At 49.8% G+C, this 26,544-nt stretch overlaps 1 protein-coding gene across 2 annotated transcripts in view; it reads right to left on the minus strand.

The window, feature by feature from the left end:
• Positions 1–26,544, minus strand: part of BCLAF3 (BCLAF1 and THRAP3 family member 3) — a 123,098-nt gene that overhangs the window by 22,891 nt on the left and 73,663 nt on the right. Inside the window, exons 8-12 of one of the 2 annotated variants that reach the window (XM_073667469.1) lie at positions 23,811–23,934; positions 21,579–21,642; positions 19,711–19,826; positions 18,526–18,634; positions 4,563–4,631 (exon numbers count right to left, since the gene is read on the minus strand). In XM_073667469.1, the coding sequence (XP_073523570.1) occupies positions 4,563–4,631; positions 18,526–18,634; positions 19,711–19,826; positions 21,579–21,642; positions 23,811–23,934 (482 nt within the window). Of the gene's footprint in view, positions 1–4,544; positions 4,632–18,525; positions 18,635–19,710; positions 19,827–21,578; positions 21,643–23,810; positions 23,935–26,544 lie in introns of both variants that reach the window. The other variant, XM_073667468.1, reaches the window with a different exon arrangement.

The following is a 26,544-nucleotide window of genomic DNA, read 5'->3' on the forward strand; positions in this document are numbered from 1 at the left end:
GAATTTGACAGCGTTTTTCAAAAGCAGTTGGAGCATCCAGAAAAGCGCTTTACAGGGAAGAAACAGTTAAACGTCCTATACCCCTTTAACCATGACCTTGTCAGCAAATGGACGGAGTCCCCATCTGTGGATCCTCCCGTCTCTCCGCCAAGACGGTACTGTCTCTTCCGGATGGTTCCTCCCTTAAGGATACCACGGAGAGACAGGTTGAGGCCCTCTCTAAGTCAGCCTTTGAGGCTGCGGGCACCTCTCTTTGCCCTTCCTTCGCCTCAATTTGGGTATCAAAGATCAAAGGCGGTGTCCGCATGGGCCAAACAGCTCAGACAGGACATCCTAGCAGGGGCCTCCCCGGACGATCTGGCCGACTTAGCTGATCAAATCGGCCATGCCGGAAAATATCTACTTACGGCGTCCCTCGGCTCCGCTGCATGCTCAGCCCGGGTTTCCAGTAATCTCGTTGCCTTACGTAGAATTCTTTGGCTTAAAGCCTGGAACGCCGACCCGGCTTCCAAAAGATCTCTAACTAATCTTCCTTTTCAGGGTTCCAGGCTGTTTGGATCCAAGCTAGATCAGATCATCTCTGATGCTACTGGGGGTAAGAGCACCTCTCTCTCCCAGCCCAGTCCCAAACGCCCTTTTCCTAGGAGACGCCCCCTTCAGTTCTGGTCCTTTCGTCAGTTCGCTCAACCGAACCCCTCCTCTCAACAGGACCGTACTCCAGCACATCGGGACAGTCATAAACCCTCCTTTAGGCCCACGCCTAACTGGCGCCCAAAGAGTCGCTCCTCCAAGTCCTCTGGATCACGATCACGATCCAACAGGTTTTCCTCAACATGATGGGTCACTCCCACCTGGGACTTCTCCCAGGGTGGTCGGACGCCTCCTTCTGTTCACAGATTCTTGGCTCCCGGCAATAGAGGATGCCTGGGTCAAAGAAATTGTGACTTCCGGCTACAAAATCGAGTTCGATTCCAGCCCACGATCACGTTTTCTCAGGTCCCGCCCCCCACAACCATCTCTGCTTCCCGGTTTCCTCACTTCTCTTCTGCGCTCAGGAGTCATAGTCCCGGTTCCCATTCAGGAAAGGTTTTCCGGTTTTTACTCAAATCTCTTCGTCGTTCCAAAAAAGGACAGCTCACTGCGTCCGATTCTGGACCTCAAACAGCTAAACCGACATGTACGCATCCGACAGTTCAGGATGGAGTCCCTCAGGTCGGTAATCGCCTCGATGGAGGCCGGGGAATATCTATATTCAGTGGACATTCAGGATGCATACCTTCACATCCCAATCTGCGAGTCACATCAGAAGTTCCTACGCTTTTCCTTCAAGAACGCGCATTACCAGTTCACTGCCCTCCCCTTCGGCCTCGCCACAGCCCCGAGGGTTTTCACGAAGGTGATGGCGACAGTTATGGCCATTCTTCGAACAAGGGGAACTGTAATCATCCCCTACCTCGACGACCTGTTAATCAAAGGCCCCATGTTCAGGGACTGTCTCCACAGTCTCCAGATCACCTTGAACACGCTCTCCCGGTTAGGCTGGCTGATCAACACGGACAAATCCTCCCTGGTCTCATCCCAACGCTTAACCTTCCTAGGGATGCAGTTCGACACGACCCGTGCCCAGGTCCTCCTTCCAAGGGAAAAGATAAACTCCCTACGACAAGGAATCCACATCCTCTCCAACCCAAGTCCACACTCTCTTCGCCTATGCATGATTGTCCTAGGAAAGATGGTAGCAGCCATGGAGGCAGTTCCGTTTGCCCAGTTCCATACCCGGTCTCTTCAACTAGCCCTTCTCTCAGCTTGGGACAAGAGTCCGTCATCTCTAGATCGACGCATCAAGTTACCTCGTCAAGTAAGACGGTCGCTAACCTGGTGGTCCCGCCCATCTTCCTTCAGACCCGGGAGATCATTCCTTCCGCTTCACTGGCAGGTGGTCACGACCGATGCCAGTCTCATCGGTTGGGGGGCAGTTTTTCTACATCACACGGTCCAGGGCCGGTGGAGTCCCCACGAAGCCTCCCTCCCCATCAACATTCTGGAGATAAGGGCAATTTACCTGGCATTGCGTCACTGGCAGAAGATCCTGGCAGGGTTCCCAGTCCGTGTACAATCGGACAATGCCGTGGCATACATAAACCATCAGGGAGAAACGCGCAGCAAGCCCGCCTTAAAAGAGGTGGCAAAAGTGCTACTTTGGGCCGAGAAGACGGTCCTGGCAATCTCAGCAGTCCACATTCCAGGGGTCGACAACTGGGCGGTCGACTTTCTCAGTCGGCAGGGCCTCGCCTCAGGAGAATGGTCTCTCCATCCCGAGGTGTTTCACCAAATCTGCTTACGGTGGGGCACGCCGGACGTCTACCTCATGGCGTCCCGGTTAAACCACAAGGTTCCGTCCTTTGTAGCTCGGTCCCACGATCCGCTAGCAATCGCGCAGGACGCGCTAGTCATATCATGGTCTCAGTTCCAACTGCCCTATCTCTTTCCACCTCTACCCTTGATCCCTCGAGTCATCAAAAAGGTCAAGACAGAGGGAGTATCTGTTCTCCTAGTAGCCTCAGATTGGCCCAGACGCGTCTGGTACGCAGATCTGGTAAATCTGCTTGTCGACTCCCCCTGGAGACTACCAGACCGTCCGGACCTCCTCTCTCAGGGTCCTATTCTTCATCAGAGTTCTCGTTCTCTGAATTCAATGGTATGGCCGTTGAGGCCGTGGTGTTGAAGACGGCGGGCTTTACTGACAATGTCATTCAGACCCTAATTAACGCCAGAAAACGCGCTACCTCGCGCATATACCACAGAACTTGGAGAGCCTTTTTTTGTCACTGTGAACAGGATCAGCTGACTCCTATGTCCTTTTCTTTGCCAGTCATTTTGGCTTTTCTTCAGTCTGGCCTAGAGGCGGGACTATCTCTCAGCACTCTCAAGGGCCAAGTTTCGGCCTTGTCCATTCTATTCCAACGTAACTTAGCTAGCCGTCCTCAGGTCAGGACGTTTCTTCAAGGGGTGGCCCACCCGGCGCCCCCCGATCGCCCTCCAGTGGAACCATGGGACCTTATTATGGTCCTAAGCGTCCTACAACAGCCTCCATTTGAACCCATTCAGGACATTCCAGCCTCTCTCCTTTCCTGGAAGGTGGCTTTTCTGGTGGCTGTTACCTCTATTAGAAGGGTCGCAGAACTCGCAGCCCTCTCTTGTATTCCATCAAGACAAAGTAGTGCTCAGGCCAGTGCCTTCCTTTTTGCCAAAGGTGGTTTCCGCTTTTCACATTAATGAGGACATGGTTTTGCCTTCCTTTTGCCCTGCTCCAGTGCATCCACGGGAGAAGTCCCTGCACAAACAGGACCTGGTCAGAGCTCTACATGTGTACCTTTCCAGAACGGCCTCCCTTCGGCGCTTGGATGCCCTTTTCGTCATCCCTGAGGGGCATCGCAAGGGTCTCCCTGCTTTCAAGTCAACCATCGCCCGATGGATACGTTCGACCATCTTGGAGGCACATCGCATCTCGGGCAAACTTCCCCCTCCCGGAGTAAGGGCTCACTCCACCAGGGCGGTGGGGGCCTCTTGGGCGGTTCGCCATCAGGCTTCGGCCTCTCAAATCTGCAAGGCCGCAACGTGGTCTTCTCTTCACACCTTTTCAAGGTCCACACTTATTCTTCGGCTGATGCAAGTCTTGGAAGGAAGGTCCTGCAGGCGGCAGTTGCCGAAGTCTGACCTAGTCTGTGACTATTTTCTTTTCTCCCACCCAAGGGACTGCTTTGGGACGTCCCATGGTCCTGTGTCCCCCAAAGAAGCGATAAAGAAAGAGGGATTTTTGGTACTCACCGTAAAATCTCTTTCTTGGAGCCTTCATTGGGGGACACAGCACCCTCCCTGTTTTTGGACATATGTCCTGTTGGCCCTGTTGGGCATCTCATTTAGTTTTTCACGGTAATGCCCCGTTGGGCATTACATAGTTGGTTATTTTGTGCTTCTCCTACTGCTCTAGCCACTAACTGGTGAGCTTGGTGCCTGTAGGCGGGTGCATACTGCGGAGGAGGAGCTATTTTCCTTTTTTTGCACAGTGTCAACCTCCTTGCGACAGCAGCATACACCCATGGTCATGGTCCTGTGTCCCCCAATGAAGGCTCCAAGAAAGAGATTTTAAGGTGAGTACCAAAAATCCCTCTATTTGTTAGCAGCAGCTGGCTGTGCTCCTTCCAGATCAGCTGTTTTATTAGTGTAATGCGAATAGGACCAGATTATTTAGATGCAGCCGTCATTTAAAGGGATTGTCCACTACTTAGAAATCCCATTGAAAATAATAACCGTGACAGCTCCCCACCCGGTATGAAAATTCTGGCTGCATCTACAAACCTAATCCCCATTGGAAAGACATCATGGAATAAGAATCTCTTCATTGCTTTTTCATCCGAAATTATAATGAGGTTTGAGAAACAAAATCAGGCTGAGAGGACTAATTACACATTGCCAAGGATAGACTAGGCCATATATCTGCGATTAATATTAGCGTCAAGCGCCTTAAAAAATATAGATTGTACCTTGTAAGGGTTTCTGACCTCATCTGAATGTTCAAAATGGCTCCTTGAAGAGAAGAACTGGTTTGAGCTTCCTCTGTAGCTTGAACCCTGCAATAATCCAAGGACATAGATGTATGCATAGGTTAACGCACAGGATAACATTACTGATCCACAACCATAATGAAGATATTCTCCAGTCATTCTGCAAGTCCATTTTAAGCATATATATATATATATTGGTTATGTTTATTTATGGGAACTATGGTCAAAAAAGGAAATTTGTAATTTGCTGTGGCTGTATTTATCCAGAAATACACCCGAAATGAGAAATTTCACCAACTCTGACAGAAAGAATAGCTCTTCATGCAGAGCTACAATAACGTAAACTGCCAGCAAGTGTATATTGCACCATCTATAATATAACCGGGAATGCGTGTCTCAGTCTGAAGCCTCGATAGACTGCGCATGCGTGACGCGCAGTCTGGCTCCAGACAGAATCATGCATCCAGCCGTTACAGGTAAGAGGAGTGTACGGCGCCGGAGACTGCGGTATGCGTAGTCACTGAACACATACCGCGATCTCCGGCGACATGCTTATATACTTACCTGACCGTGAGGAGAGTTGCCGCGGCGCCTCTCTTCGCCGGAGACCGGGGCAAGAGTGAGGCGTCGGATCGGCGCGTGCGCATAGCGCTATCCGGTGCCATTTTACTGAAGACACATTTACAGTGTGTCTTCAGCAAAATGGCGCCGGACAGCACGGTGCTCCGGCGCCGCACTCCTCCCCAGGCCTCTGGCAGAACAGGACGCACCAGCGCTAGAGCACAGAGAAGAAAGGTGAGTATAAATGTTTATTTTTTTTGTATGTGTGTACAGTGTGAAAGGGATGAGGAGGCCACACATACCAGGATTGTGGGGTAAGGGGGCCACACCTATACCAGGATTGTGGGGTGAGGGGACCATGCATATACCAGGATTGTGGGGTGAGGAGATCATGCATACCAGGATGAGGGGTACCACACATACCAGGATTGGGGGGTGAGGGGTACCACACATACCAGGATTTGGGGGTGAGGGGACCACACATACCAGGATTAGGGGGTGAGGGGACCACGCATACCAGGACTGTGGGGGGTGAGGGGTACCACGCATACCAGGACGGACTGGGGGGGCGTGAGGGGTACGACACATACTAGGACTGGGGGGGGGGGTGAGGGGTACGACGCATACCAGGACTGGGGGGGGGTGAGGGGTACCACGCATACCAGGATGGGGGGGTGAGGGGACCATGCATATACCAGGATGGTGGGGTGAGGGAACCACGCATATACCAGGATTGTGGGGTGAGGGGATCATGCATACCAGGATGAGGGGTACCACACATACCAGGATTGGGGTGTGAGGGGTACCACGCACACCAGGACGGACTGGGGGGGTGAGGGGTACCACGCATACCAGGACAGACTGGGGGGGGGTGAGGGGTACCACGCATACCAGGACGTACTGGGGGGGGGGGGGGGTGTGTGAGGGGTACCACGCATACCGGGACTGGGGGGGCTGAGGGGTACCACATATACCAGGATTGGGGGGTGAGGGGTACCACACATACCAGGATTGGGGGGTGAGGGGTACCACACATACCAGGATTGGGGGGTGAGGGGTACCACACATACCAGGATTGGGGGGTGAGGGGTACCACACATACCAGGATTGGGGGGTGAGGGGTACCACACATACCAGGATTGGGGGGTGAGGGGACCACGCATACCAGGATTGGGGGGGTGAGGGGACCACGCATACCAGGATTGGGGGGTGAGGGGACCACGCATACCAGGATTGGGGGGTGAGGGGGACCACGCATATACCAGGATGGGGGGGTGAGGGGACCATGCATATACCAGGATGGTGGGGTGAGGGAACCACGCATGTACCAGGATTGTGTGGTGAGGGGATCATGCATACCAGGATGAGGGGTACCACACATACCAGGATTGGGGTGTGAGGGGTACCACGCATACCAGGATGGACTGGGGGGGTGAGGGGTATAACGCATACCAGGACGGACTGGGGGGGGGGTGAGGGGTACCACGCATACCGGGACTGGGGGGGCTGAGGGCTACCACACATACCATGATTGGGGGTGAGGGGTACCACACATACCAGGATTGGGGGGTGAGGGGACCATGCATACCAGGATTGGGGAGTCAGGGAACCATGCATACCGGGATTGGGTATGAGGGGTGCCATGCATACCGGGATTGGGCATGAGAGGTGCCATGCATACCGGGATTGGGCATGAGGGGTGCCATGCATACCGGGATTGGGCATGAGGGGTGCCATGCATACCGGGATTGGGCGTGAGGGGTGCCATGCATACCGGGATTGGGCGTGAGGGGTGCCATGCATACCGGGATTGGGCGTGAGGGGTGCCATGCATACCAGGATAGGGATGAGGGGTGTCATGCACACCAGGATAGGGATGAGGGGTGCCATGCATACCAGGATAGGGATGAGGGGTGCCATGCATACCAGGATGGGGATGAGGGGTGCCATGCATACCAGGCTAGGGATGAGGGGTGCCATGCATACCAGGATAGGGATAAGGGGTGCCATGCATACCAGGATAGGGATAAGGGGTGCCATGCATACCAGGAAAGGGATGAGGGGTGCCATGCATACCAGGATAGGATGGTGGGGACAAGATGGGGGCAGCACAAATACCAGGAGGGGGGCAGCACATACCAGCATGGGAGACCATATACCAATAAAAATGCTCGCCACCCGGGCGTATAACGGATTCAATAGCTAGTTTTCCTATATTCTAAGAAGCCCCTGATTGTGGCTTAGTGATTGCTAAATAAATGTGTAATTCAATTTAAACTCTGCGCTTGCGTTGTGTAAGTCAGTGGGTGACTAGTCAGAGGTGTGTTGATTTCTGCAGAAAAAAAAAGCCACCATCAGCTCACCACAATGCCATAGCAAATATATATGAATTCCGATAATGGATCGATGCTCGGATCTTCGAGGCCGGTATCTAAGAGTGAACAATGAAAAAGTTGCAATCTGGCACCAAAAACTATTAAAATATTCAAACTTTTATTTTAGTTTCATTAAAGATACAAGGCGTAAAAACAGGAGTTCCAGAACATGCGACACCTTACATGTTTCCGACAGTTATGTCTTCACTCATAGAATTTTAATTATTTGAACTTGTTGATTATATTTTGGTGCCGGATTGCAACCTTTCACTTTTTCTCTGATTTCTGCAGACTAATTCTTCCTCTCACTGTGTAAGCACGCACCTATGGCCATGAGTGACATGATTTGCAAGAGCGACAACATACTAAAAAAACCATAAACTATATATATACACTACCAATCAAAAGTTTGGGGTCATTTGGAAATTTCATTATTTTTGAAAGAAAAGCACATGTTTTTTCAATGAAGCTAACATTAAATGAATCAGAAATACACTCTATACATTGTTGATGTGGTAAATGACTATTCTAGATGCAAACATCTTGTTTTTATTGCAATATCTACATAGGTGTATAGAGGCCCATTTCCAACAACCACCACTGAAGTGTTTTAATGGTACATTGTGTTTGCTAATTGTGTAAGGCTAATGGATGTTTAGAAAACCCTAGAAAACTGTTGCACAAGTAGGTTGTCCCAGCTGAAAACGGTTTGGCTGATTTGAGAAGCTATAAAATTGACCTTCCTTTAAGCTAGTTGAGAATCTGGGGCATTACATTTGTTTGTTCTATGAAACTCTCAAAATGGCCAGAAAAAGAGAACTTTCATGTGAAAGTCAACAGTCTATTCTTGTTCTTAGAAATGAAGGCTATTCCATGTGAGAAATTGCCAAGAAACTGAAGATTTCCTACAACGGTGTGTACTACTCCCTTCAGAGGAGAGCACAAACAGGCTCTAACCAGAGTAGAAAGAGAAGTGGGAGGCCCCGCTGCACAACTGAGCAACAAGATAAGTACATTAGAGTCTCTAGTTTGAGAAATCGACACCTCACAGCTCCTCAACTGGCAGCTTCATTAAATAGTACACGCAAAACTCCAGTGTCAATGTCTACAGTGAAGAGGTGACTCCGGGATGCTGGCCTTCAGGGCAAAGTGACAAAGAAAAAGCCATATCTGAGACTGGCTAATAAAAGGAAAAGACGGATTTTGGTAAGACCTTACCTGTAAAATCCTTTTCAGCGAGGAAAGGAAGGGAGACACAGTCATTACTAGTGGGTAGGCGGAGTCCACTTAGGATAGAACACCTCAGATTAAAAAAGAGTGTTGTCCGGCCCCTCCAGCTTGGGCTCCTCCTACTCCAGCTCTCCAGTCCGTACACAAGCTAAGGAAGAGCAAATATCACCAGCGGAGCAACATAACCCCTTCTGAAGAACTTCAGAGAAAAAACAAGAGACAGGTTATGCATATAACAGAAAAACCACACAGTCCCAGGTACTACTCACTGGACCTGACCACTGCGATGAGCTGGCAATGCTGGAACAGAGCCTTAGCGCGCCGACCTCAGCCCAGATAATCGCTATCAGAGAAGGGTCACGCTGCATCTGAAAACACAACAACACACTTCTGCCATGGGAGGGAGCTGTGTCTCCCTTCCTTCCCTCGCTGAAAAGGATTTTACAGGTAAGGTCTTACCAAAATCCGTCTTTCAGCAGCAGATGGAAGGAAGGGAGACACAGTCATTACTAGTGGGACGTCCCAAAGCAGTCCAAAAATTAAGGGTGGGAAAAAACCAACAGAGGCAGAATCCCAACAACCTAGAAAAATGCGCAACTAGCGCTAAATACAAGTTAACGATAACTTAAACTACAGCCGCCTGCAGGACCCTACGTCCTAAGGCTGCATCAGCGGAAGCACTGACGTCCACCTTATAAAACTTTGTAAAAGTGTGGACGGAGCGCCAGGTAGCCGCCCGGCAGAGTTGAGCTGCCGAGGCCCCTTGATGAAAAGCCCACGATGAACCCACAGCTCTCGTGGAGTGAGCTCGAATCTTAATTGGACAAGATTCGCCCTTGAGTCGGTAAGCCTCTAAAATGGCCGACCGAATCCAATCGAGCTATAGTGTCCTTGGAAGCTCGTTGACCACGCCGACGACCTGCTGGAATCACAAACAGAGAGTCCGATTTCCGAAAACCTTGAGTAATAGACAAATAGAACTTCAAAGCCCGCACTAAATCCAATGAGTGCAAGGCCCGTTCCTTCGCATTCCTCGGTTCCGGACAGAGCGAGGGCAACACAATATCCTGGTTAACATGAAATTGTGACACCACCTTAGGTAGAAAGTCGCCCCGTGTGCGAAGCACCACGCGATCCGGGAGAAACTCCAGAAAAGGAGGCGAGCAACAAAGAGCCGCCAGTTCAGAAACCCTTCTCAAAGAGGTGACTGCCACTAAAAAGGCAACCTTCCAAGAAAGCAAAGAAAGGCTAACGGAGTCCATAGGCTCAAAAGGCCCATGTTGAAGAGCCTCCAAGACCAGATTGAGCCGCCAAGGGGACACAAGCGCCTTCCGCGGCGGAAACTGACGGGTTACCCCGCGAAAAAAGGAACGAACGTCCCTACGCGAGGCGATAGCCTTCCGAAACAGCAAGGACAAAGCAGAAACCTGACCCCTCAGAGTGCTAACTGCCAAACCCTTGTCCAGGCCATACTGCAAAAAGGCCAACAAATTGGGAATGGAAAAAATCCTCGGGTTCCTTGAAGAACCCGAACACCATGAAAAGAAGGCCTCCCAAGTCTTGTGATAGATCCTAGTAGTGGCAGGACCCCTGGCAGCTCGCAGAGTGGCAATGACTTCGGCTGAAAAACCTTGACGAGTCAAGATTTCGGTCTCAAGAGCCACGCCGTCAAACGCAGAGACTTCAGGTCCGGATGACGAACGGGCCCTTGGGTTAACAGGTCCGGGCGAAGAGGGAGAGGAAGTGGAGGCGCAGCCAGAAGCGACACCAGCATCGAGAACCACGTCCTCCTTGGCCAGTCTGGGGCTACTAACATAGCCGGGACTCTTTCCAGTCTGATCCGACGCAACACCAGAGGAAGTAAGGATATCGGCGGGAACACATAGATTAGCTCGAATTGGTCCCCCGGAGCCACCAGAGCATCCACCGCCACAGCCTTCGGGTCCTTGTACCTGGACATGAACGTTGGTAACTTGGTGTTGAACCTTGATGCCATCAAATCCACTTGAGGAGTTCCCCAACGGGAGCACAGTTGTGCAAAAATTTCTGGGTGAAGACTCCATTCTCCGGGATCCACCTTCTCGCGACTGAGGAAGTCCGCCGTGATATTCTGAACTCCCGGAATGTAAATCGCAGAGATGGCTGGCACCTTGGCCTCGGCCCATACCAGGATCCGAGACACTTCCATCATGAGCCTGGAGCTCCTCGTTCCACCTTGATGGTTGATATACGCGACCGCCGTCGCGTTGTCTGTCTGCACTCGGACTGGCAGACCGTTTAAAGGGACCGTCCAGTGTTGGAGGCAAAGGAAAATCGCCCTCAATTCCAGGATGTTGATCGGCAGGACAGACTCTTCCGACGACCATACTCCCTGAATCCAGAGATCGTTTCAGACACCCCCCAGCCTGACAGGCTGGCATCGGTGGTTATGACCGACCACCTCGGAAGGAGGAAGGACTTCCCCAGGGATAACGCTTCCGGACGTAACCACCATTCTAGAGACTCTCGCACCCTGTGGGAGATGATGACACTGTGATCCAGCGAAGCCTGTGATCGATCCCAACGGTTCAGAATGAGCATTTGGAGAGTCCTGGAATGAAATTGGGCAAACGGAAGTGCCTCCATTGACGCCACCATCAAACCCAAAAGGCGCATACACCTTCGAAGGGACATTGCTGTCGAAGACTTCATAACCTGTACATGTCGAAGAAGACTTGCTTGCTTGTCTGGAGGCAGGGACACCACTGCTCGTACCGTGTCGAAATGCATCCCCAAAAACAGGATTGACTGCGACGGTTCCAGAGACGACTTCTTCCAATTGACCAGCCACCCGAAGTCCTCCAGGAGCTGAAGGGATAGATTGCGAGCCGTCACCGCCTCCTCCTTTGAGGACGCCACAATCAAAAGGTCGTCCAGGTAGGGAAGAACCGTAACCCCCTGTCTTCGAAGGATCGCCATGAGAGGTGCCAGAATTTTTGTAAAAACTCTGGGCGCCGAGGCCAACCCGAATGGTAGGGCCACAAACTGGAAATGGTCCTGACCTATGGCAAAACGAAGGAAGCGTTGGTGGGCCCTTCCGACGGGAACATGCAAATAAGCGTCGCGAATGTCGATTGACACCAAAAAGTCGTTCTGCGACAGGGCCGCCACAACCGAGCGAAGCGACTCCATGCGGAATTTCCGGGTGCGGACATGCCGATTCAATCTTTTGAGATCCAGAATGGGGCGAAATTTGTCCTCCTTTTTGGGGACCACAAAGAGGTTTGAATAAAACCCTCTTCCCCGGTCCTCCGGCGGAACCGGTACCACCACACCCTTCTGCAGAAGGGAATCGACCTCCTGCCGTAGAGCGGCAACTAGCTCGGGCTCTGACGGAATGCGAGATCGGCAAAACCTGTCCGGGGGTCGAGAAAGAAACTCTATGAAGTAGCCTGCTGACACAACCCGCGTCACCCAGGCGTCCGAAACGCGGGACGCCCAAGTCGATTCGAATTGGAGCAGGCGACCCCCCACTCGAGAGAAAACCTGGCGTCAGTCCGCCTTAGCGGGCTTTTTGTCAGCTTCCCGCTTGTCTTGACGGAAGCTCTGTTTCCAGGGAGTGCGGGATTTCTGAGAAGCCTTTTTTCCTGAAAAAGAGGGACGACCCGATCCCCAAGAGGGCTGACCGGACCGTCCCCTGGACCGAAAGGGCCGCCGACTACTACCGGCACTAGGCCTGCCCGACGCAGAAGCCACAGTTCTTCGCTGTGGTAAGGCCGCTTCTTTTGCCTTTGCCTTGACAATCAGCTCCGTGAGGTCAGATCCAAATAACTGACCACCCTTGTAAGCTAAAGATAGCAAACCTTGCTTGGAAACCGCGTCCCCGGTCCACTGTCTGAGCCACAGTGCTCTTCTGACTGTGACCGCCGAGGATTGCGCCCTGGACAGCAGTGACGCGGTATCCAAACCTGCATCACTGCCATATCGGGCCGCATCCTCCAACAACTTGAAAAGCCCATCTACCTCGGATAGCGGGGATCCATCCTGCCACGCCGTCCGTAGACGGTCCAAACAGCTTAGGGAAGTTTTACAAGCACACATGGATCCTAGCACCGCTCTGAATCCATGACCCGCGGCCTCGTAGATGGATTTCGCCGCCATCTCCATTTTTCTGTCCAGCGGATCCTGCAGACTCGCCTTCCCTTTAACAGGCAGTAATGAGGATTTGCTAAGCTGGGATAAAGGGACATCCACTTCAGGAGAAGGAATCCAATTATCAATCAACTCCGTGGAACACGGATACAGTGCCTCAAAAAACCGTGTCCCCTGAAAACGTTTATCTGGACACAGGCGTTCCTTCTCCACTGCCCCATTAAGCTCATCCAGAGATGGTAATGCCAAGCGCGACCTATGCGACTCCTGAAACATCCGGGCCGACTTACCAGGACGTCTAGTTACCTCCTCCGGAAACTGTAACGCCTCCCTCATGGCTCCAATAAAAGCCTCTGCACGGCCCAAAAAAGAGGCAGAGTGCCCCTGCCGATCCTCCTTATCCGAATCGGACATCTCCCCATCTGAGCTTGAAGGGGAACCCTCCATAACAGAGATCTCCGAGTCGCTGCGCGGGGAGGGCAGTACCGGCCTGTGGCGCTTCCTGCCATGAGAGGATCTAGCTGACACCCAATAACCTAGAAGGTCAGACAGGCCATCAATAGAACGAGTGAGGGCCTCCATTTTGACCACTGCCCCATCACCGAAACCCCCGACCGCTGCGCTTGACGCCGTCGAGGACTCCTGCGTGTCAGACACGCGAGACTGATCCTGTAGCGGACCTGGGAGACGGTCCGCACCTCCTGGACCCTGATCTGACATGCCCTCACACAGTATATGGCAGGTTAAACCTGTCAGTAAGTAGGACAGTGTGGTTTCTTAAAAGAAAGCTGAAGGGTTAAAGCTCTTAAAGAGAGAGCTACCCCAGCTGACCCCCAATTAAGGGATAACCGCTTAATAAGGGGTTAATGTCGCAGACTCCCCACAACCTCTGTGAAATGAAAAGGATGTGCGAGCCCCAGACAAAAAAAGGAACCTCTATATGAGGTAATAGCTGCAGGACAGCACAGTCTGCCACCTTATTGTGCCTCAGAAAGGTGCCCTGCGCTGAGGGGGTGAGGGGTTAAGCTTCTGCCCTGACAGGCAGAAGCGACTCACCCAGCTGGCCGCGGTGCAGTGTTCCTTCGGTCTGTCGGGAGGAGAGGAGAGTGAGGAGCCCGATGGAAGCCGTTCAGTAATGGCCGCCGCGCTGTGAGGAGAGAGAAGCCGGAAGAGGAGTAGGAGAAAGCGCGCGCTCAGAGCGCTTCCTGCCCGCGAAAGACCGGGAAGGCGCGAAGCCACGCCCCCCGCCGGCTTAAAAAAAAAAAAAACGCGCGCGACTCCTCCGCTCTCCGCTCCTGCCCCGCTTCCATGTCCTGCAGGCATCCACCTGCGGACAAAAAAACACAAGTCACCACATGAATACATGTAGCAGCGGCTGCCGCAGCAGCCGCTGAAGCACTCAAAACACATTAACATGCTGAGTACTCACCCAGCTGAGCGCCACAGGGACCCCCAGGGATTTGTGGCGCTGTGCCCAAGCTTCCTCCCAGGGCGGAGAACGCAGTGACCCCAGATGCGCGGTTTGCGTCCCCGCCAGGGAAGCATCCCTCATCCCCCGGGGCCGGCAGGGTTCTGCAGGGACCTCTCTCAAAGGGTAATGCAGATCCGCCAAGGGAGGGGTGGGGGTCCAGCAGCGCTGAGACCCCTGAGACCTCAAGACCACGGGGGTCCAAGTCTCTGTCCGATAAAAATAAAAAAAATTTTCTGAGGAGCTGCTTCCAGCAGCGACCATCCTCTGTGACCTCAAATTTTAGACTGGAGAGCTGGAGTAGGAGGAGCCCAAGCTGGAGGGGCCGGACAACACTTTTTTTTAATCTGAGGTGTTCTATCCTATGTGGGCTCCGCCTACCCACTAGTAATGACTGTGTCTCCCTTCCTTCCATCTGCTGCTGAAAGATTAATATGGGCAAAAGAACACAGACATTGGACAGAGGAAGCTTGGAAAAAAGTTTTATGGACAGACGAAGTTTGAGGTGTTTGGATCACACAGAAGAACATTTGTGAGATGCAGAACAACTGAAAAGATGCTGGAAGAGTGCCTGACGCCATCTGTCAAGCATGGTGGAAGTAATGTGATGATCTGGGGTTGCTTTGGTGCTGGCAAAGTGGGAGATTTGTACAAGGTAAATGTGATTTTGAATAAGGAAGGCTATCACTCCACTTTGCAACGCCATGCCATACCCTGTGGACAGCGCTTGATTGGAACCAATTTCATCCTACAACAGGACAATGACCCAAAGCACACCTCCAAATTAAGCATGAACTATTTAGGGAAGAAGCAGACAGCTGGTATTCTATCTGTAATGGAGTGGCCAGAGCAGTCACCAGATCTCAACCCCATTCAGCTGTTGTGGGAGCAGCTTGACTGTATGGTACGCAAAAAGTGCCCATCAAGCCAATCCAACTTGTGGGAGGGGCTTCAGGAAGCATGGGGGGGAAATTTCTCAAGATTACCTCAGCAAATTAACAGCTAGAATGCCAAAGGTCGGCAATGCTGTAATTGCTGCAAAGGGAGCATTCTTTGACGAAAGAAAAGTTTGAAGGAGAAAATGATTTTTATTAGAAAGAATAATTATTTCTAACCTTGTCAATGTCTGGACTATATTTTCTAATCATTTCGCAACTCATTTGATAAATAAAAGTATGAGTTTTCATGGAAACAATTGTCTGGGTGATCCCAAACTTTTGAATGGTAGTGTATGTGTTTATATATATATATATATATATATATATATATATATATATATATATATATATATATATATATATATATATATATATATATATATATATATATATATATATATATATATATATATATAATGTGTGAAAAACCTAAATTCAGTGATTAAAAGGTGTCTCCCATTCCAAACATTTGTGAAAGAATGGCTCATTGTAAAGTGCTCCCTGAATGAGAGCATGGCCCTGTGACAGGACATCACTGGTGTGACAAGACAAATCATAACATTTCTTCTCTCCTAAATATCCCACAATCAACTGAGTGGTATTGTCGGAAAGTGGAGGAACCACAACTTATCCACAAACTGGAGACCACGTGAAATTATATAGAGGGTCGCCAAACGCTAAGAACATAGTGGAAAGAGAGGACACCAACGTTCTGTAACCACTCAATAACTGCAGAGTCCAATCCTCCTATGGTATTTTTAGCATAAACTGTGCACCAGAAGCACGGGTATTAATGACTAAGCAGCTGCATGTAAACCTTACATCACCAAGGACAATGCCAAGCATCGGATGAAATGGTGTAAATCTGCCACCACTGGAGCAGTGAAAGGAAGATGAACCATAATACTCCGCAGCAGCCACCAAGCAGTGTATGAAGCTGCGGTGTTCTGCTCCGTATATTGCTTACATCTTGTTGCAGCAGGAGCAGTCATCACTTGAGTGATTGGGGTGTTGGACCCCTCACTGATGTGATTTTTATTACCTATACCATACATGTCAAACTCTGGCTCACAAGGTACTTTTATTTGGCCTGCGACACCAGAACGACCACCCCTATGTGGGGCCCATTACTCTGTATGGAGGACTCTGTGGGGCCCATTACTCTGTATGGAGGACTCTGTGGGGCCCATTACTCTGTATGGAGGACTCTGTGGGGCCCATTACTCTGCATGGAGGACTCTGTGGGGCCCATTACTCTGCATGGAGGACTCTGTGGGGCCCATTACTCTGCATGGAGGACTCTGTGGGGCCCATTACTCTGCATGGAGGACTATGTGGGGCCCATTACTCTGCATGGAGGACTATGTGGGGCCCATTACTCTGCATGGAGGACTATGTGGGGCCCATTACTCTGCATGGAGGACTATGTGGGGCCCATTACTCTGCATGGAGGACTATGTGGGGCCCATTACTCTGCATGGAGGACTATGTGGGGCCCATTACTCTGCATGGAGGACTCTGTGGGGCCCATTACTCTGTATGGAGGACTCTGTGGGGCCCATTACTCTGTATGGAGGACTCTGTGGGGCCCATTACTCTGTATGGAGGACTCTGTGGGGCCCATTACTCTGTATGGAGGACTCTGTGGGGCCCATTACTCTGTATGGAGGACTCTGTGGGGCCCATTACTCTGTATGGAGGACTCTGTGGGGCCCATTACTCTGTATGGAGGACTCTGTGGGGCCCATTACTCTGTATGGAGGACTTTGTGGGGCCCATTACTCTGTATGGAGGACTTTGTGGGGCCCATTACTCTGTATGGAGGACTCTGTGGGGCCCATTACTCTGTATGGAGGACTTTGTGGGGCCCGTTATACTGTATACTGGTTGGCCCGAGACTTTATCCTAGTTTTTCATTTTTGCCCTCTGTGTGTTTGAGTTAACACCCCTGACCTATACTAAGTGTAGGTTATCAATATTCAAGTCCCAGACAACCCCTTGAAGTGTTAAAAATAAAGACAAAAAAACCTGCTGTGACTCATGAAGGCGGGTGGCAGTTAATTTTATTTCTCCTGCAGACTAAAACCAGTGATTAATTTCTCCATCGTAAAAAAATCGACACAATATAGGAAAGTGTGAGTTGGTTTGGTGTCAGTGAGGGCTTCTTAAGTCATTTATGCTGAATGCTGAATGCAAAATGTATCTGGGTGTAGTTATTAAACAATCAGATCTAGTTAAGATCACATCCAAAGTCAACGTGCTGAGACCTGAAGAGTGAAATGAAAATTTCCGGCATTAATTAGCAATCCTTCATTAACCCGATTTATAAACAATGAACTCACTTGTTTTAGGCTATAAACATTACATAAAGTGTAAAAGAACATAGGTGATCTAATGCAGTCCTCCGTGGGCAGACAAAGATGACATAAACGCAGAGGAAAACAAGGTTTACTGGCAAATAAGCTGACACTGGAGGCCAGCTCAGAGAACACAGCTTTCTACCGCTATGCCACAAGGGCGGGTTAGGTCTGATGCAACCATGGTGTCCAGAGACCAGGCACGTTATTAGTGGGGTACATGGCAGTGCCTATCACATTAGGGTGGAAACCTTAAGGAGCAGTAAAGGGTGAGGGGGGACTTGCATGTACATTGCTCGCCATAGATGTCCCATGTGGACAACCCCTCTGGTGATTAGGTGATCTCTATTCGCCCAACGGTCTAATGTGTATGGTGGCGCCTGCCGACTGATGGTCGGGAGAGATGTCGATCACGCATATTTAAATTCAGACTCTCGATTGCATGGTTTCCCCAAAGATAGCCCACCGGCCAACATCTGAGTCGGCGACTTTCTCAGAGAACACAGGAGCCCTCGGCTGAACGCTAGAGAACGATCTGAGCAAGGGAGTCGGCTTAGATGGCTGCCGGCCGAACGATTGGCTGAACGAGCGCTCCTGTGTATGGGGGTTGGATGCGATGGCTGCCGGCCGAATGATCGGCTGCAGCATCGTTCGTGCAGACAATGGGTCAGCAAATGCAGGGCGATTCCAGCTCTGAATGTGGTAGAGTTGTGAGTGCTGCTCTGAACCATAATACAGGCTGTAATTTAGGATCAATAAGAGGTAGATCATGCAATAAATTTACAAACTGACTCAACTTCTCAAGGATGTTAATTCTATTTGTACAGAAGGAAAAATATTATGATCCAGACAAAAATTCAAAGTAGAATAGTTACAGAGAAAACAGAAAATCACACTCACCGGAGGCCGGCCGTTTGACCTTCGGAAAGATGCTCTGCCCCCTCTTGACATCTTTTCATATTCTCCCGTTTCATTATTATGCGGCTTGTAATAGCTGTTTGGAACTTCACTTTAAAATAGTAAAAAAATATATTATTATTCAGTACATTTCACTATACAAAAATGATCTCTGTGGTGGGGAACCCAAAGGTTGGACCCCCCCAGTGATCATTAAAGGGTTTCCACAGGCTGAAGAAAAGAGGAGAAGAGCAGTTTGCCAGATACGGCTTTCCTTGCCGGTCGTCATGTGACAGCAAGTACGCGATCTGCACACTGGTTTCTACTGAGAGAAGCAGATAAGAAGCTACTCTGCATGTGATCGTGAGTATGCAAATGGCATACTAGAGGCAAGTGATGACCGCTCAAACGGGCTAGCAGAGCTTTCCCCGCATTGGAAATACCCTGTAATGATCACTGGGGGTTCGACTCTGGGACCACAGAAATCAGTCATATATAACCTATTCTAGAATTGTACCCTTATTATATGACTCAAATGGGAATGCCCTTTTAAATATAAATTACACATAAGAACTAAAAATATGATACAATTTACTACTAGAAAAATTATTTATGTGGTTATTCAAGTCACAACAGTCCCAAAATCTAGTCCTGATCTATATATCAGGGTACATTACATCATAAGCTCTGTATAACCCCGCCCCCACCACTGATTGGCAGGTTTCTGTGTGCACTGTGCATAGGCAGAAAGCTGCCAATCGGTGGTGTGGGTGGGGTTACCCAGAGCTCAGCATTCAGAGAACTGCTAGATCTGCAGCAGAGAAAACAGGGATTTTATTAAAACGGCAGAAAGCAGCCCAGTAAGTGACAAATCGCTGGAATCAGTGACTGTCTCCACATTTTGCTGCTCTCAGACGGGGTAGCAAAAACCTGGTGACAGATTCCCTTTAACAAAAATGTGAGTGTGGCCAAAAGTGATACAATATAATGTGGTTTGGGCACTGCTAATGATTCTTGGCCAGCCACCGCAAGTAAAACACCTTGGTAAATGCCAACCCATGCCACCCACACACATTACAGGTAAGATTAGTAACCTGATTGTTTTGTAATTTTCAATGGCTTCAAAAACATAAGATTCAACATCTCTCAGTCACGGTATGTGTAAGTACAAAAGGAGAAAAGGGTAACCTGTCACACAAGCCAACACTGGCATTGCTGTCCTCCTCACTGTGCAGTCTCTGCCTTCTTCTCCGCTCTATATCGTGACGCAAATCATTAGGATCTTCAATTACTCTGTGGCTTGCCTGGAAAACAAAGAACTTAAGGTCATTAACTATTCGTGCATTAAAATTCTACATAAACCTGTCTTTATTCCTGCATGAATGTGACAAGACTTTTTTTTATTGAATGTCAAGTTATTTCACATTTAAGGGAATCTGTCAGTAGGATCAACCCTACTAAGCCATCTATATGGGCATATAGGTCATAGAAAGATGAATAAAATGGTAAGCTGTGGAGACAGAGTATCAAGGAGACCTGTTTTCGGCCCATAGATCTTAATAGCTCTTTTACATATTAAGAAAAACATGGATTTCTCTGGACTAAGTCATCAGAATGCAGCTATCAAGGTGTCATTGTATTCAGCTTCCTATGACCTACATGCCCATATAGATGGCTTAGGAGGGTTGATCCCACTGACAGATTTCCTTTACAGTCTAGAGAGAATCCTATTCACTTCATCACAAGTATTTCTTGTGTTGTGTTTTTTCCCTTTTAACCACAGGGGTTCTGTACAAGTCTAATTGTCTTTCCCATTACGCCAAGTGATTTAACCAACTCTTTGACACATGAGATCCCATCACAAGTACGGGAGAACCATATTCATGAGACTTATGAATAGGCTATTTCTATTGGAGCAGTGGTCGAGGATGCACACCACCACTACTCTCAGGTAACTTCGGTACCCTTATTCTTGTGATTGGTAGGAGACTCAGCGGTCAGACCCCAAGCAATCATACATTTATCACATAATCTGTGGATATATACAATAAATTTTTTTATACCATATATCATCAACGTATTCCACAGGAGTTTACAGTAGGTGATAAATGTATTTAGTGGGTAAATCCCTTTTAATTGGCGTGCAAAGTCTAAGGAGAATGTGAGAATCCTGTATCCTTTAAAGGGGTCATCTCAAGATGAATCTTCCAAAGTGCACCGCTCCCGGCTTCCTACTTTGCCAGGGGTGATGCGCTCCTAAAGATTGACAGTTTATTCCAGGGGAATGGTCGCACCGCTGTGTATGTATGTACATATCAAAAATTATTTCCCCATAAGGGACTGTGCACTCGTTGCAGTTTGTTGCTTTTTGAGCAGATTTGTCATAAAACCTCAAGGATTTCCTAGCTCCGGTAAAGTGAATGAGATTCCTGAAGTCTCATGCACAGGTTACATATTTTTTGCCTGCAGATTTGCAGCAGATTGTCAATTCTTTCAGCGTTTTTGCTGCAGATGTGACCCATACTAATGAGAGGGGAGAAATCTGCAACAAAAACACATATCAAAAACCCATGTATTTTCTGCAGAGTTTTTCCTGCCAAAAGATGCAGAAATGGTACAGAAATTCCTGCTGAAATACTTAAAGTGCGCACATACCCCAAGAGTCTTATGACACATCAATGTGAAAACGATTGGTGGGGGGGAAGGGGGTTGGTGCGTCTCAAGTCAGATCACCACTAATCTAGAGAACAGATCGGTTTTAGTCTTGGTTACTGGCGGAGAACAGGAGAAACATGTATATTACTGAAATTAGAAGAACAATGTGGGGATAGGCTGTTACACGGACAACTGTAGGTATAATATAAAAACCGATCCCCTAGGATAAGAAATGACATAGCTAAGTACTAACACCGCTTTGCCAACAAGTACAAGATGAAGTTAGGTACATGTTCCAGTTGAGTGAATTTTAAGGCTCTTTTTTCCTCTTTCTCAGCAGATCATCATGTACATACACACAAGTACACACAAGTCTATACAAGGAGCGGACTAATATTTACCAGTGTAACTTCTGTTTTGTGGAGAGCCTTGTTCTGGAGATCTTCCAGAGAGATGTCAATTCTCCTGCCAAGTCAAAGGATTACAAGAAAGAAAAAAAAACGAGCTTTAAACATATAATCTGTAAATTTTCTCCAGTTAAACTATACTTAATCTTTAAGAGATTGCATACTGTGCCTGCATCCAACTAAAAAGGACATGTGGGAGGAGCTGCTGAATAAGCCAGCCAATCAGCTTCACGATTAGAACGGTCAGTAATGATGATTGACTGGAAGTAGTTTATTCCCAAAATGCTTCTTCCATGAGTCCTTTTCAGTTGAATGCTGACACGAAATAAAGCATTTGAACTTCATTATCTTGAGGACCTCTATCCCCTAATCTCTAAGCGATGATGATATACAGTGGGGGAAATAAATATCAGATACATTGCCGATTTTGCAAGTTTTCCCACCTACAAAGAATGGAGAGGTCTGCAATTTTTATTGCACTTACACTTCAATTGTGAGAGACAGAAACTAAAAATAAAAACCAGAAAATCACATTGTATGATTTTTACATAATTCATTTGCATTTTATTGCATGAAATAAGTATTTGATACAATAGAAAAACAGAACTTAATATTTGGTCCAGAAACCTTTGTTTGCAATTACAGAGGTCAGATGTTTCCTGTAGTTCTTGACCAAGTTTGCACACGCTGCAGCAGGGATTTTGGCCCACTCCTCCATACAGATCTTCTCCAGATCTTTCAGGTTTCTGGGCTGTCGCTGGGCAACAATGAGTTTCAGCTCCCTCCAAAGATTTTCTATTGGGTTCAGATCTGGAGACTGGCTAGGCCACACAAGGACCTTGAATTGCTTCTTACAGAGCCACTCCTTAGTTGCCCTGGCTGTGTGCTTTGGGAAATTTTCATGCTGGAAGACCAAGCCCTGACCCATCTTCAATGCCCTTACTGAGGGAAAGAGGTTGTTGGCCAAAATCTCACGATACATGACCCCACAGCCATCCTCCCTTCAATACGGTGCAGTCGTCCTGTCCCCTTTACAGAAAAGCACCCCCAAAGTAAGATGTTTCCCCCACTATGCTTCACAGTTCCTCCAAACACGGCATGTGGAGTTGATAAATAAATTATTTTTTGGTCTCATCTGACCACATAACCTTCTCCCATGCCTCTTCTGGATCATCCAGATGGTCATTGGCGAACTTGAAACGGGCACGGACAATGGCTTGCGTGAGCAGTTGGACCTTGAGTGTCCTGCAGGATTTTAATCCATGACGGCGTTGTGTGTTACTAACGGAAATGTTTGAGACTTTGGTCCCAACTCTCTTCAGGTCATTGACCAGGTCCTCCTGTGTAGTTCTGGGCTGATTCCTGACCTTTCTCAGAATCATCCTTACCCCATGAGGCCAGATCTAGCATGGTGCCCCAGATCGAGGAAGATTGACAGTCATCCTGTGTTTCTTCCATTTTCACCAAGCTGCTTGCCTATTGTCCTGTAGCCCATCCCAGCCTTGTGCAGGTCTACAATTTTGTCCCTAGTGTCCTTAGACAGCTGTTTGGTCTTGGCCATGGTGGAGAGGCTAGAGTGTGATTGAGTGTGTGCACCGGTGTCTTTTATACAGGTAATGAGTCAAACAAGTGCAATTAATACAGGTAATGAGTGCAGAGTAGGAAGGCTTCTTAAAGAAAAACTAACAGGTCTGTGAGAGACAGCATTCTTGCTGGTTGGTAGATGATCAAATACTTATTTCATACAATAAAATACAATTTAATTATGTAAAAATCATACGATGTGATTTTTTTTTTTTAAGATTCTGTCTCTCACAGGTGATGTGTACCTACGATAAAAATTACAGACCTCTCCATTCTTTGTAGGTGGGAAAGCTTGCAAACTCAGCACCGTATTAAACGATAATTTTCCCCACTGTGCATGAAAGGTTAAAACATCCTCTCTCCACCCCCCTTACACTGAATGTCATTTCTACAGTACGCACAAAGCAACTTGAATAAAAACCTTGTTCAAGGCTAATACACAGTCCACAGTCCTAAGTAGCTAAAAAAAAAATCACTAATGTCTGATCCAATTTTTACAGCAAAACAAATGTTAAGTTCAGCCAAAACTGTATATATAGATAATGAAGGCAGACCGAGGCTGTGAAGTCATGAAATATCTCAGCCTCGCATTAACATGCTGCTGCCTGACATCAGGACAAAAGTGCAGTCACATCAGTTTACCTGTGAATCTCTGGATTGGGCTGTGCTGTAGGTTTCTTAAGGTTCATCTCTTCCTTATTGCTTTCTGCTTTCAGCTTGGAGAAACGTTCATGGAGCGACATTTCAGGAGACTTGAAATGGTTCGCTGCAAATAAAGTACAAGACATCCAAATCAATTTGTATAACAGACAGTAAAAACAGACGACAGGGTATAGGCAGCCATCTAACTACAGCATGGACTCCAATAAAGGTTTATTTTATGGAATTGTCCTGCAGGACTGAATACCAATAATACTGAAAGAAATTTCCTTTTCCTTCCATAAATGATACGGGATCAGGTTGATAAAGTAAAAGACACATAAATAATAAATAATGTCAATGTATGCAAACAAGTGCAAGCAAAATACTGAACTAATACTGACTGACAAGGTGTTAAAGTGGTTGTCTCATTTTAAAGGGAATCACTCAGCAGCCTTTTGCTATGTAATGGGAGGGCAGCATACGATTTGGACTGATTTCAGGGATGTGTCACTTATTAGGCTGTGTACTGTTGTTTCAAAACAATGAGTGTTTTATCAGCAGGACATTATGACGGCCGGACTAGGTGCTTGTGTGCATCCTGTTCCAACCACACCCCCAGCACTGATTAGCAGCTTAATGTCAATAGACAATGTACAAATAGAGCTGTGGTGTGGGTGGGGTTAGCTTTCTGAGCTCTGCTACATTACAACTGCGGCACCCAGTAAACTAAGTGACACATCGCTGGAGTGAGGGTTTCTTTCTCTACATTATGCTGCTCTCAGGTGAGGTAGTAAAAACCTGGTGACAGATTACCTTTAATAAATGGGTAAAATTGGAAAGTGCTTGTAAAAACAAACACTGCAATTTACCTCATATTAAATATGTCCTCCATTATCAAGAACACAGCGCACAGAGATGGCCAGCAGCACCAGAGAGCACAGAGATGGCCAGCAGCACCAGAGCGCACAGAGCGGGCCAGCAGCACCAGAGCGCACAGAGCGGGCCAGCAGCACCAGAGCGCACAGAGCGGGCCAGCAGCAGCAGAGCGCACAGAGCGGGCCAGCAGCACCAGAGCGCACAGAGAAGGCCAGCAGCACCAGAGCGCACAGAGCGGGCCAGCAGCACCAGAGCGCACAGAGCGGGCCAGCAGCACCAGAGCGCACAGAGCGGGCCAGCAGCACCAGAGAGCACAGAGCGGGCCAGCAGCACCAGAGAGCACAGAGCGGGCCAGCAGCACCAGAGCGGGCCAGCAGCACCAGAGCGCACAGAGCGGGCCAGCAGCACCAGAGCGCACAGAGCGGGCCAGCAGCACCAGAGCGCACAGAGCGGGCCAGCAGCACCAGAGCGCACAGAGCGGGCCAGCAGCACCAGAGCGCACAGAGCGGGCCAGCAGCACCAGAGCGCACAGAGCGGGCCAGCAGCACCAGAGCGCACAGAGCGGGCCAGCAGCACCAGAGCGCACAGAGAAGGCCAGCAGCACCAGAGCGCACAGAGCGGGCCAGCAGCACCAGAGCGCACAGAGCGGGCCAGCAGCACCAGAGCGCACAGAGCGGGTCAGCAGCACCAGAGCGGGCCAGCAGCACCAGAGAGCACAGAGCGGGCCAGCAGCACCAGAGCGCACAGAGCGGGCCAGCAGCACCAGAGAACACAGAGCGGGCCAGCAGCACCAGAGAGCACAGAGCGGGCCAGCAGCACCAGAGAGCACAGAGCGGGCCAGCAGCACCAGAGCGCACAGAGCGGGCCAGCAGCACCAGAGCGCACAGAGCGGGCCAGCAGCACCAGAGCGCACAGAGAAGGCCAGCAGCACCAGAGCGCACAGAGCGGGCCAGCAGCACCAGAGCGCACAGAGCGGGCCAGCAGCACCAGAGCGCACAGAGCGGGTCAGCAGCACCAGAGCGGGCCAGCAGCACCAGAGAGCACAGAGCGGGCCAGCAGCACCAGAGCGCACAGAGCGGGCCAGCAGCACCAGAGAACACAGAGCGGGCCAGCAGCACCAGAGAGCACAGAGCGGGCCAGCAGCACCAGAGAGCACAGAGCGGGCCAGCAGCACCAGAGCGCACAGAGCGGGCCAGCAGCACCAGAGCGCACAGAGCGGGCCAGCAGCACCAGAGCGGGCCAGCAGCAGCAGAGCGCAGAGCGGGCCAGCAGCACCAGAGCGCACAGAGCGGGCCAGCAGCACCAGAGCACACAGAGATGGCCAGCAGCACCAGAGAGCACAGAGATGGCCAGCAGCACCAGAGAGCACAGAGATGGCCAGCAGCACCAGAGAGCACAGAGATGGCCAGCAGCACCAGAGAGCACAGAGATGGCCAGCAGCACCAGAGCGCACAGAGCGGGCCAGCAGCACCAGAGCGCACAGAGCGGGCCAGCAGCACCAGAGCGCACAGAGCGGGCCAGCAGCACCAGAGCGCACAGAGCGGGCCAGCAGCACCAGAGCGCACAGAGCGGGCCAGCAGCACCAGAGCGCACAGAGCGGGCCAGCAGCACCAGAGCGCACAGAGAGGGTCAGCAGCACCAGAGCGGGCCAGCAGCACCAGAGAGCACAGAGCGGGCCAGCAGCACCAGAGAGCACAGAGCGGGCCAGCAGCACCAGAGAGCACAGAGCGGGCCAGCAGCACCAGAGAGCACAGAGCGGGCCAGCAGCACCAGAGAGCACAGAGCGGGCCAGCAGCACCAGAGAGCACAGAGCGGGCCAGCAGCACCAGAGAACACAGAGCGGGCCAGCAGCACCAGA

This window comes from Phyllobates terribilis, unplaced genomic scaffold (genome assembly GCF_046119375.1).
Source record: "Phyllobates terribilis strain yellow unplaced genomic scaffold, ASM4611937v1 Scaffold_2__4_contigs__length_985480577, whole genome shotgun sequence".
In the NCBI taxonomy this organism is placed as follows: Eukaryota; Metazoa; Chordata; class Amphibia; order Anura; family Dendrobatidae; genus Phyllobates; species Phyllobates terribilis.